We start from the raw sequence: 14,089 nt of genomic DNA, 5'->3' as shown, positions 1-14,089 counted from the left end.
TTTTTATTTATGTTGTTTTTTTTATAATTTAATTCACAAATTTATATTTTCTTACTTTAGTTGATAAAAACCTACTTACTTAACACATTATAGTCACTGTTTTAACAATTATGATCATGTTTAATGTTTAAGCAATGATAAATAGATACTACCATTGAATCCTCTACTTTTGACGTGCCAGTCAAAAGTAGTCACTTTTCACTGGTATGTCAAAAGTACCCTATTTAATAGTGGATAGGTAGAAACTAGTAGATCCAAAGATTATTGGTATAGGCATATAAACATACAGAAATCTTTGTAAATGAATAGTAAAAAAAATTGAGTTTGTTTACTTCTCTTAGATATTTTTGTTTAACAGGCAGCATTTCCAAAACAGCATGAAGTGTAAACACAACTGCCCAACCATGCAACTGCCAGAACAAACTGTCTTCATAATTCCATCCTCACTCTACTGTAAAGTATTCTTTAGTACATGTGTTTTTTAATAAAACTGTGCATAGTGCACTTTGATTGGATATACACTTACAAATAACTGATTCCAGGTTGAACATTAATACTGCTAATCATTTGGATTATTAATTGATTTTTAATTGTTTCACTTTCTGTTTTTCCTTTTTTTGTAAAACCCATTTACAGAAATCTTTGCTTCTGCAAAACTCTTATGTTTTGAGGATTTTGTATTTTTATTATGCAACACACACACATGTGTGTATGTAATTTTTTTCTCAAACAGTATACACCACTGTATCAAATAAATTATTTTAAAAACATATATAGTTCAAATAAAAGGTAACATTCACCTAACTAACGCTTTTGAAGTGTTACTCCACCATCATCAGTCAAATTTTACAAATTGCATTCCATTACACAGCTCCATTAAACCAGTCTTGTTACAATATATACATATAGAATAATGGAAAGGATGAAAATGGGCTTCGTCACTCATTAACAATAACAAATTTTCATTTTCTTAAAAAATGGTAAGCATTTGTCGACAAAATTGTAATCGCTGCGTGAAATCTTGTTCGTTTAACTGCTGCACGATAACTATCTTGTAAGGATGGAAATGCAGGTATGTACGCAGAATTCGTCTTACCGTACTTGTGCTCATTCGAAGCGCTGCTGAATGCCTCAATAGAGCGGCGTGGGCTTCTGACAATGGCTTCCCTTACTCGTTCTATGTTCTCCGAACTGCTAGCAGTTCGTCGGGGACCCGGTGGTTTTTTCTTCAATATTGAACCACTTGTTCGAAGGTTGTTTACCCATCACAATATTGTGTTAAGAGAAGGGACACTTGCATTACGATGAATATTAAACTGACGGCGGAAATCTCGCTGAACAGCAGTTACGGATTCGTCATTTCGCACAAAACTATCATACGCGTATAGGCGTTGGTCTAGCGTCCACGGCTTCATCTCAACAACTAAAATGTAATTGCTATGAACAAAGGAAACGTCAGACACCAGCCACGTGACCCTCCCACCACGAACGCCCGGGTACAACCCACTTCAAAAACATCCGGTTCCCGTGAATGACTCTGTATAAGAATAATGGAAAGAATGCAGGAGAGAAACAGTATTTGACTTCAGTTAAAGAAAATGAACCATTGCATTACAAAGAACAGATGGAAAGAGATATTTAGAGAGCAGAAGAGGAATGAATCCGTTTTTCATAGATTTAGAAATGGCATTTGATAGAGTCAAACAGGAGAAAATAATGATTCTTAAAAAGAAAAAAGTTGAATGGAAAGACAAAATGTTTGTTAAATAATTATACTCGAGAAACAGAACAATGAAGGTAAATAAAAATATGAAACTGGGTGGGTCTCATCAAAGGGTTAGGCAAGGATGTTAGTAGTAAAAATATACGGATATCGCCCCCACCCCAGCCGGGGTCCCCCGCCCCAAAACCGGGACCGGACCCGGCCCGGTGGCGGCGGGCACCACCGGGAGGAGTCGGCGTCCCGACCGGTCGACAGCCGGCGTCCGACTGAACGTTAGACCGCCCCCACCATCACCATCACCACCATAAAACCGCAACATCCTACCTGTACACACACTCACAAGGTTAATAAAATGCAACAACAACAAGAGAGAGAAATATAACTTTTAAATGCAAGATAGAGAAACGTAAGTAATACCACCACCACCACGATATTAATAAAGAGAGAGAGAGAGAGAGAAAACAATCAGCTGATGTAAGTATTACTACCACCACACTTTGTACAGTGTGTTAAACAAACACTTTCCTCACCATTTGCAACATAATTGATGGTGAATGAATCCAATATCAGATCGTGTCGCGGGCTTTGGAACCACTGCTTATAGTAATGCATACATATTACTGTATGGGGGTTTAACATGTTTATATTGTGTGTGTGTGTTTGTATGTGTGTGTACTTCTTTACAGTTTTTTTCCTTTTCACTCACTCACTTAGTGAAAGCACAATTGGGGGAACATAATGTACAAACTATATATATTGAAATCAACGTGTACACTATGTTCCATTCATCGTGATTTCGTTTTAGATCCTGATGAGAGTTGATCTTTTACACCTTCTGCTGGTCTGGTACTGTCTTGTAGAGTTGAGTCATTGAACTGCTAGTAGATTTGTGTGAAGACTTTCGTGTTGTTGTTGTTGGTGAATAGGTAGATTTTCTCTGTACTGTCTAGTAGAGTTGTTTGCACTAAGTGCACAATTCTCTTTCATATATTCTGGGTTTCATCGAATTATACCTAATATATCATCAATATACATGCTCTCAAGTTCATGTTCATTATAACCATAACGTATATTTTCATATATGTTTAAGATGCGTTCATGTTCTTCTAGGTTAACAACCTGACGACGTCAATAATCAACCACGTACGTTGAAATTAGGAGACAGAGTGTGAATTAGTAGTCAGACCGATACACACACTAGAAAACCCTGCTGGTGGTGGGGGTTGAAATTTCACAATTTTTCTGTACATTATAAAATAAAATGAGACTATCGAAATACCTCTTTTATAATCATCGGATTCCAGATAACCTATATTTGAATCTTCATCAGTATCATAAGCGACTAGCAGCGTATTACAGTCGATTTCATCATATACCTTTCTACCACCACATCCATAACATGCAACGCGAGGTGGGACGTTTGATTTTCTTTTAGTTGCAGTATAAACTGTAACAGCGAGTACATTATTTTTTAGACAAGATGTACTAACCCTATTAAATGTCTCAGTGTTTAACGACATATTCAACGAATCATTAAGTTTGAACACCTTCACTCTTTTATCATTCGCACATGGAAACCTAAAAATACTATTTCCCTATCACCGATAAGACCAATTTTATTTTGCCCACATTCGAAATCATAATAAATCTTTTTATAGAAATGTTGGATCAAAGTTAATTTTTATTGTTAGATTATCACCGGTTTTATCGAACAAGTGGTCAGTTAAATCGACAATGTATAAATAACTGTATTTCAATTTGAAACAAGCCGGTGAAAGATGTCTGTTACCGACTTGAACACCTACTTTCTTTATAACCTCCTCCATCATAATACCCGCGCGTGATGTTTACTGGGCAAAGTGATCACAGAGAATGAATTAGTTTACTTTTTTATTATAGTCCCTTCCCCCTCCAACACATTCACTCACTTTTGCCACACCTTTACAGAGACGTGTTTCCCTCACCATTTATACCGAAAATTGATATGTGCGTATATATGCATATATCAAATCTCGGTAAAGGCCTTGAGACCTGTCATCCAGTTACGCTTTTAAACTATTGTTTGAAAAATAAACAGTAGTTGAACATTACTGAATGGGGGGTTCAAAACTCTGAGGTTGCATGAATGACGGTATTTTTTTTGTCTTATAGTATTTTTCAATTTTTTTTCATTTTCTTTTTCTTAGAAAAGTTGTACCATATTAGCTGCCTTGGTCACTCTGTCGCTTGTCTTCAACATAAAGAACTTCCCTTTAATCTTCTCCCATCACGTCGTAGTATTAATCTGTAGCTCGACTATCCCACAAACACAAGAAACACATATATTTTATAAAGCCACTCTGGAGACCGAGCCCTATCCTATCACTTTCAGGTCAGCAATGATTCACCATGAGTGTTTATTATACTTAATAGCTTTTAAAATTTTTGACATACTTTCATAATGTTTTTTTTCATTCTTACAGCATATGCTACCGGTATAGAAGAAAACTTATTCAAGTTATGCAACAACACTGCCTTTAAGTTTTTTTTGGTGAGTCTACAAATAACTGCCAATCATAACATATTCATTGTCCAGTTTAAACACTAACCCCCTAACATCATGGCAGTAAGAAATTAATCCTTCTCTTTTAAAGTATTTCAGTAAATTTTTGTTTCGATTTCTATATACTGAAATTTTAGTATCCTTGTTTAATAAATTCCATTCTTTAAGACATTAACCTAGGAGTTCTGCATGTTGTTTCGACAAGTACAAGTCACGAATTAGGTCACTCAGTTCTGCCTGTGTGATGAGGTGAAGCTCAGTATTTGATTCTTTTGGAATGTAATTAATATCTATTGAAGCTGAGGATTCATCAGTTTAGTCTTCTGGGGAATCAGGAATTCCTTTCCAAGAAGTTGGAGCAATTGGAATCGGTAAATCAACATCATGAAGTACTGGCCTCATAGCTGAATGAACATTTGGGTATGCATTACTCCTTTTATTGTTTGAATTGAAACCAGTAACATTTGTTAGCAAAATTAGCAGTCATCATAATGTTTAGTAGAATCTTGCCAAATCATAGGTTCACCAAAAGGCAAATGCTCTTTGTTTCCTTTTAACCACTGGTTTAGTTTTACTTAGTACTTGATACATGCTACATGTGGAGCTGAAGATTTATCTTGGTCCCCCAAGGGACAGTCAAAATAATGTTTGTAAGCAGTTTTTAGCAGATTCGATTCTGGTTTTCGATGACTTTTGTGGTGAATTCTCCACAAACAAAACAAAAAATATTTGGTGGATTTTTTACAAGCCCGATTTTTATTCATTGTAAAATTCAAAATTTTTTAATGAGTGAAAGTAAACTGAGATATTACAGAAATAATTACTTAATTATAAAAATAATTAAGTTTTAATTTATAAATACTTACTTAAAATACTTCATAAAATTATTTCATCATGGAGTGCAATAAAACACAGAGTGAAACACACACACACACACACACACACACACACACACAGAGAGAGAGAAGTTAACAAATCTTGATATTCAATAAAATAATACCAAAAGTTGTTCTGTCATAAAAATCTTTCACTAAATTTATGGCATCACTTATGAAACAATCTTTATATGTATATGATAAAATCACTACCGCAACTAAAGAATGCAGCAAGTCATACAAAGAGCTGAATTCATAGTGAAGAAAATTTCATTACGTTGAATTACTCTTTATTTGACTCATTGACATGTCTATACATGTGTGGTTTGACATGAAATGACATCATTCGACTGTTATGTATCAAATGTAGGTCTACAGCGTGTATCACAATATAAGTCAGATGTGAATAAGCAAACATACAGACGTATTTGTATTGTAATTTGTATTGTTTGGTCCACAAATGGTGGAACAAATAAATTTAAGTGGTTGTAACTTAATGTTATACATGATGGATTGTTTCAGAATACATATTCAGATTCAGCAAATAAAGTACTATATAGAACACCTTCTCCCTTTTCAGTTCCAAATTTTATGTTGCCATTGTAATCGTTAATCAAACAAATACATCATGCCAACCCACCCAGACATAAATCTCCTATCATTGCTGTCCAGCAGCTAAATAAAGAGTGTGTCTACAGACTACCATCATTAGAGACACAAATGATATTCCTAGAAGAAGATGCATCAGATGCTTAATACAGAGGAGCTTTGTAGCCACTTATAATCTCTTATAGCCACTTAGTAATCTGGCCACTTTACTTGATTATTAACCACTGCAATTACCTCTGCTGGAAAGCCCAAATTTCTTTTCAGAACCATTTTAAAACTAAAGCTAAACAAAGTTCACTGTGTTGTCTTACTATTAGGCAACAGGAGATGGAAGCCTGATGGTAAGACAATACAGTTTTTTAAGAGCCATTTCAAGATCTAGATTCCCCAGCTGACCTGGCTGCTGTCGATTAAGATTAATGCCAATTTGTCTCAGTCACTACTTCTGATGGCCCTGCAGTCAACTTATTAAATTGACCTTTTCATTCTTTGCCTTTTGTTTTTGAACATAAATATTCATTTGTCTTTAAAGAAAGTAAAACTTATAAAGACAAGTTTTGCACAAAGATGCATGAATGTTTTTGTTTTGTTTTTTTATTCATTAAAATCAAATAATTTTATTTAACTTAACTTTATTTTTTGTTATTCTTAATTACATTTTTTACTATTTAACATTTATTTACGATTCCACATTAAGAGAATAAGCATATAAATGGATGATTTAAACAACATTTTAAACTTTGGATTATTTAATTGGTCCATTAAATGATTGAATTTCATAATCATTATAAAGTGACAAGGTAACATCATTCATTTAGTGACACTGCAACCGCACACCTATTCATTTTAAAAATATGAATGAAATACCATACTTCTGTTCCAACTAACAAAAGACAAATAAAGTTTTTTTTAAACTTCTATTATTTAACAATGAGTTTGAATTACGCAAAGTGTTTGGTATGTTCACACCTTAGTGGTTTGGGTAATAACATAAATAACAGTAACCCCTCCAACTAAATCATTTCATGTTACCACAGATAGAATTAACAATTAACTTCAACCTATATAAATATATACAAAAATAGTTACATATAAATTATAAAACCAAAATTAGATGTATACCTAATTCCACTGTTACTTCAAGTAAGTATTATTTTTATTCATTAAATTAATTGTAACTATTTTATTTATTAAATTTCTGTTTTATGTAGCTGATCTGATCAAAGTTTTCCTTTGATTTTCCTAGATTCTTCTCAGCAAATAATTAAAACACTTTCTTTTTTTTATATGAAGTATCAATCATGCCCTTTATTTTAGTTTATTGATATTATTATAAACACCTGGTATAAACTTAACTGCTGGTAGTTTTTTTAAATATTAAGTCATATTTATTGAAAATTATCTATTCTAGAGATATAGTGTGTTGGATTTGAATTATATCTATTCATTTAGCATATTATTTTTTGTGTGTTTCTTTCTTTGTAATGTTTCTCAAGATTATGGCTGAACGTTTTTTTTAACAGATCAGAGTGTTAAATGGGTCATGTGAAAAATGTGTCTTCTCATCTAGTGCATTGTTTTTCTGAATCTTAATCTAATCACAACAATCTACTAACATTAACAACAACCTTGTTATTCTACACATAAAAGCATAATTTCAATACAATCTAACATCATGAAATACAAAAATACCTAATCATAATATACTAAATGGATGGACACGATTCAGTCAAATTTTTTTATCATATTCTTAATTCAAGTTTTCATAACTCAAAAATCCAAAAAGAAACAAAGCAACTAATTTCAGGGCATGTAACTGAAGACAGCCACAAAAACAATTAAGTTTTGTCATATGAATTTAAAAATATTATACTACAGTTAAAATATCTGTAGTTCTAAATAATTAGTTTGAATAAGTATTTTGTGCAATATAATTAATCTTTTATTTCTTTTTTTTTCTTGTTTAGCCTCTGGGAATTACTTCAGAGAATGAATGAGGATGATATGTATGAGTGTAAGTGAAGTATAGTCTTGTACAGTCTCAGGTCGACCAATTCTGAGATGTGTGGTTATTTGAAACCCAGCCACCAAAGAACACCAGTATCCATGATCTAGTAGTCAAAACCATATAAAAGTAACTGCCTTTACTAGGATTTGAAAGTTGGTACTCTCGACATAAAAATCAGCTGATTTGCGAAGATGCATTCACCACTAGACCAACCCGGTAGGTAATATAATTAATTTGTATACATTTTCAATAACTCAAAGAAATTCACTTGTGGTTTTTGAACAACAATTGTTTTTTTTTTTTTAATTATAAATATGAAAAAAGAAATACAATTTTTAAAAAACCAAAAAACAAAAATCCTGTTAAATGTTTGTACTTGTTTTATGTGTGTGCATATTAACTGTGTTATTACCAATTTTTTTCAGTTAACCATAAAACCTCAATCTAAAAACCTTACATTGTAATCAATCTTTACTTTTTACTTTATTTGAAGACATTTATCAAGATGTAAAAAAATAATTTTTATTATGAAAGAAGAAAAGAAAAACCAGTTGATTCTTGATTGAAAGATCCTTCGCACAATAATTCCTTTAGGATTTCAGAAATACTGAAAATTATTTTTAACTTTACTTATTTTTTCAAATTGAGTTGTACCCAGTGTTAAACAAGGAAAATTTAACAATTTAAGCCATATTTAATACCATCATATACTGTATACCACACAATTTAATGTAATACAAATCATGTATATCTTATAAAATTATAAAAATCACAACTTGCTTTCTAAATATATGGCAGAAAATAAATTGCAATCTTCAAAATATCTTCTGGAGACGTATTTTAAGGTATTTAGAATCTGAATAATTGTTATTGTTTTATAAAAGTGTAAACATAATTTTATCATGCTAACCTATGCACATGCATAAATTTTATTATTTTTTAATTTTCCTAAGACGTACGTTGCTGCAAATCAGTTGTTTAACAGCTGATTTTCAAAGTTGATGGTTCTGAGATTCAAATTCTAGAAAAGTTAGTTATTTTTATATGGATTTGATTACTAGACAGTAGATACCAACGTACTTTCTCCACCTAAAGGTGATTGCCAATACTTGAAGTGATTCCTGGTTGATTTTCCCTAGATTTGATCAGATGGTTTTTTAAGGCTGTTTTTCAGTTTAATCTCTCTAAGTTTCTATGTTATAATTTTATATATATATAATATATATATATATTTTATTTGTATTTTTTATCAAAAATGGAATATATTTTTTGCTAATTAATTATAAAAAATAAAAAAAATGTTAATTTGATTAACTCATTCTCATATAGATATTTTTTTCCTCCTAAAAGTAGTTTCATTCCAGTCCTTATTTTGAAAAATAAATTTAAAAAATTAACTTTCCGTAGTTTTAACTCCACAATTGGGTACATCCACATTTTTGGGGCTTTTCTTATAGCTCCTTATACGCTTTTTGTAGCTCTGCTGTAGTGCTATCTAGATGGGAGGTTATTTTGTTGTTTTTTTTTCAAACTAAATACAATAGTGATGACAGAAGCATTTTCACTTCTGCATTGTTGGGCATATTTTTTTTCCAAATTCACATCTCCTTTCCTTACATAATCAGACTGATATTACTAACTGATTCATTAGATAATCATAAACAATAAATGTGTCCTGTTATTAAAAAACAATGCCAATTTAAATTACTTTCTTTATTTTCACGTTTCTTTTCAATGAATGATGTACTTTTTTCAGATATCACTACTAATTTTCACATATAATACTATTATGGAATCTAATTAAAACAAAATTATATCTAAACTCTTTCTTTTTCTTCTTACAGGTATCTGTTAAGGATGTTGGTTATCACAATTTCTCCAAACCTGCTCAAAAAGGTTAAACAGTTGACATTAAAAACCACAGTCAAAGGTTCTTAAGCCAGGATATCCTTCTTTTATCCACATATCTCCTTCCAATTACTTTACCTTGCAAGATATTTTGTAATAGCTGATACTTTTACTATTTTGGATTATATGGCTTAAATACAACAATTTACTATATTTAATGGTATAAATTATTTCTGAAACTTTCACCATTTTTTTTTTTTTGTAATATTTTACTAAAAAATGGTGAACAAATTCTACCCATGAACTTTTAATATTCTACAAAATCTTTAGACTTTAAATGTTTAGGCAAATGCTTAAAAACTTTTTTACTACTTCTGTCAGTATCAATACACAAAACAGAAAATATGTAAGAGCACTACAATCTCATTTTTGTATTCATTGTAAAGTGATTACTTTTAAATAAAGTGTAGCCATTTTGATAAATTCAGGCCTAGCCTTCTCTATTCAATGAATTATCTTCACAGAATGTTTCCCTTGTCACTGATGGCTGTGACCAAATGTACATGTCTACTGACCCTTTTAACTCACTGGTAAGTTTACTCTAAGTTAACAATCGGGGATGTCATTTTTCTTGATGACCACGCATTTTGTTTTTCTGACACTGATGTCCATATTTATTCTTCCATATTTTTTACTACTTGATTATGTTATCTATTAATAGTGCTAAACCCATTTTCAGCAAAATCCCTGTATCATCAAGGTATCTAGTATTTTTCAGTATGTAACCCTGCATCATGGTTCAATACAAATTTTAATCCCCAAATCCTTCCCATAAACACCAACCCACCGGGTTGGTCTAGTGGTTAACGCGTCTTCCCAAATCAGCTGATTTAGAAGTCGAGAGTTACAGCGTTCAAGTCCTAGTAAAGCCAGTTATTTTTACATGGATTTGAATACTAGATCTTTGGTGGTTGGGTTTCAATTAACCACACATCTCAGGAATGGTCGAACTGAGAATGTACAAGACTACACTTCATTTACACTCGTACATATCATCCTCATTCATCCTCTGAAGAATTATCTAAACGGTAGTTACCGGCGGCTAAACAGGAAAAAGATGTAACCCTGCATCATGGTTCAATACAAATTTTAATCCCCAAATCCTTCCCATAAACACCAAAAACTTGCAATACTTTTACCAAATTTCTCAATGTGTACTCTATCAAATTCCTTCTGATAATAATTATTACTAATATTACTTGTAAATTTACATTATGCTTTCAGTCACATTTCTTTTTCATTGTGGCATCAATTAATGATATTGAGTTGTTCTTTTTTTAAAACATTTTTTCTTTTTATTTAGGTTGTAGTTAAAAGTATATGAGCTGTTGGTATTTTTATGATTTGCTTTATAAAGTAGTAAGGAAACATTAAATATATTTTATTCCATATGTCTGTATTCATAGTATCTTTGAACGTGCATCGCTTGTTTGAAATATAAAAAAATAAATTTGGACTACTGATTATGTTTTATATGTCGTTTTTTACAATCCATGAATAATTTTCATCGTTAATGCTCATAGACAAAATCATTACAAAATAATAAAAGTTCAGAAAAGTGTAATTTAAATAAAAATATTTATGACGATATGCGTAAATTTTAATGTTCATGGAAAATAGATATAGCAAAGCGTCAATCAATAATTCTGCAAATAATATTGTTGAATCTAGAAAGAGCCAAATTGAAGATCAGAAAAACATACGTTTTTCTATATTAAAAAATAAGGAACTACTTTCTATCACGAAAAAAATTAAAAAGCTGTTAGAAACAGTTGCACCAAGAAAAATGTCAATTGTTTATAATGAAATTAATGATTGGTAGCCAGGGTTTCAGTACTGCAGACGCTCGATTGTATACAGGATTTATAATATCTGATAGTTCATTTCATATTACCAATTTAATTCATTTGGTATTATGATAATAATAATCCAAATTTTAAATGAAATATGTTACTCTACATTATTTCATTTAATCAGCTATTGTCAAATCAAACTACAGAATGATCATATTAATAAAAAAAATTGAATACGGTGACTTCTGTCTGCATATTTATCTCAAGTTTAATATGTAACGTTTAGCAAGTTAATAAAACTGATGATGTGACTGTGATGCGTCATATGAAGAAATATAATTTGTTGTGTTCAACATTATTTTTTGTTATAAACATACTTTATTGGTAGGACTGTTAATGCAGTTGAAATTATGGGATTGGTCTAAATACAAATTTTCTTGCGTCGTGTCATCAAATATAACTAGATATAATTTCTTTCAGTTTTCAAGTTATGTAGTAAATATTTAGAATGTTAGGTCGTTTTTCTCACGTTCTTCAAAATGCGGTGGATGCTGTAAGTAATTTTCATACGTATTTAACCTTGCTGTTTGGGGTTAGGATTGTGTTTGTTGCTACATTACATTTAAGTTTAATACAGTGTATACAAAAGATTGTCGTTATATTGTTTTTATTTCTTTATTTACAATTAGATGTTTGGGTTTTTATCTATTTCCTACTGTCAGACAATCTGTATGCAGATTCTTTTAATAGGCACTAACCTTATCAAATTAACTACTATTTTTAGCTTAAAAGAACTTTAAATTAAGCAGTGTAATACATCTCACCGTTATAAGAATATCAGCCATTCAAAACTCGTAAATCAACCATCAAATTGTTATTTATTACTTAACACGCTACATATGTTAATAGAATGGAATGTTTAGAATGCTATTTGACTAGAATTATAATTCATTTCCTTATTAAAATACAACTTTTAGAATTTACTAGACTAGTGTTACTTTGAACATATATTTAATCAGTTTGCCCCATTATTTACAAGTTGCATTGCCATCTGTTAATGTAATCATTGATCTGTAAAACCCCGTATTGTATCAGTTGGCCCAAAAGTAGATTTACACCACAATGTATTTTCATTTTGCTGCTTTTATATTTCTTTAACACTGTTTAATATCTTAACTACTTGAACGAACGTTGGAATATTACTCGAGCCGTTCCAAAACATTGTTTCGCCGAACAGAAATCCAGTCTGCATTAGTGTCCATAAAACTTTTGAGATGAACTTTTGGTACTTGTGCATTTATCAGAATGCATATTATTTTACATAATTTTCTGATTATTATACATTTTTTATTTATCTAATGCTGATCTTAAAAGTAATTAAAAAAAAAAAATTTAATAGTCATTTCATACTGTATCATTCATGTGGAGACCAGAAAAGAGATATTAATTCATAGAAATTCATTTATTATTAAAATAAAACAGATAGTCGAGGTCACAAGCAAGCGAACGTAGGTTATGTTTGGTGTTAGATTATGATTTTTTTGATTCTGTGTACTGACGAATTGTATGTATGTCAACATAATCTAAAACAATATGCATGCTGGTTGATGCAGGAATATTGAACTTTTTTTTAATAATATCCACTGTCTTGGGTTACCTTTCAAAGACCATATTCTTCACTATCACCCCGAAAAAAGTCAGTAAACATAGTTTCCATTCAATATTATCTCATCCAAAACTGCAGGAAGGTTTTGTCAAGAAATTTCCTTAACTGCAAAAGCATAATGAAGAGGTGCTCCATCTTATTGCAGGAGCAATTCAGTGAAGTGGTTCTGAGTTGTGGCACTGTGATATCATGCAACAAGATTAGCCATTTCTATATCACCTTTGCTGGATAGAATTAGACGCCATACTATGATGTGTCTGACTGATTCATTTGAGTTTAATAATCTAATGAGAATTTTCATCTGCCTAATGTGTGTATTAGGCATTAGGTGTGAACATGCGTAACTGTGTAGTTACATATGTTCATGTGATCTGACAACTTGAAAGAAGTTTCATATGATTTTATCAAGAAAGTGTGGTTCTGGCAGTTTGGTTTTGCATTTTCTCTCAGAATTGAAACAAAGTCATGTTAAAGAAACCATGTAAGCCTTGGATGGTATAAAACACCAGTTTTGGTTAAGCTTCAAGCTTTGCAAAGATGTTCTTTTTATAATTAGCTGCCAGGACATATGTGGACTTTTTTGGACTGTTTACTAATGTTAAGCAACTCATCTTGTTTTCCTCTGTTATAGACTCCTAGTACGTCCAGATTTTGGTGCATTAATCCTATTGCTTAAAATTTATCTCGAATACAATAAATTGTCAGATGTGCTTGTGGAGGACTTTCAAATGCCTTTTGTCACACTATGTGAACCTGTTAAGTATTTTCAGTCTTACAGTACTACTTTAGAACCCATTTTCTTTATTGTTAACTTAAGTTCAAGCAATAATAAAATAAATAGCAATAAATATTTAAGCAACTGTATACCTACTTTTGGACCAATCTACTTCTTCACTTTTTCAAGTCAGCCAGTACATTGATTATTTTATGAAAAATATTTTTATTTTTTTCTTCATTGATACAAC

The 14,089-nt window shown here is 31.2% G+C and overlaps 1 protein-coding gene across 2 annotated transcripts in view; it reads left to right on the top strand.

Annotated features, from left to right (window-relative positions):
• Positions 1-11,840: 11,840 nt before the first annotated feature.
• Positions 11,841-14,089, top strand: part of LOC142325472 (FHF complex subunit HOOK interacting protein 2A-like) — a 70,848-nt gene continuing 68,599 nt past the window's right edge. Inside the window, exons 1-2 of one of the 2 annotated variants that reach the window (XM_075367281.1) lie at positions 11,875-12,011; positions 13,756-13,879. In XM_075367281.1, coding sequence (XP_075223396.1) covers positions 11,998-12,011; positions 13,756-13,879 — 138 coding nt within the window. In that variant the 5' untranslated portion in view covers positions 11,875-11,997. Of the gene's footprint in view, positions 12,012-13,755; positions 13,880-14,089 lie in introns of both variants that reach the window. The other variant, XM_075367282.1, reaches the window with a different exon arrangement.

This window comes from Lycorma delicatula, chromosome 5 (assembly GCF_047948215.1).
Source record: "Lycorma delicatula isolate Av1 chromosome 5, ASM4794821v1, whole genome shotgun sequence".
Classification (NCBI taxonomy): domain Eukaryota; kingdom Metazoa; phylum Arthropoda; class Insecta; order Hemiptera; family Fulgoridae; genus Lycorma; species Lycorma delicatula.
Note: the sequence above shows the minus strand (reverse complement) of the source record. Positions and strands in the feature narration are given on the sequence as shown.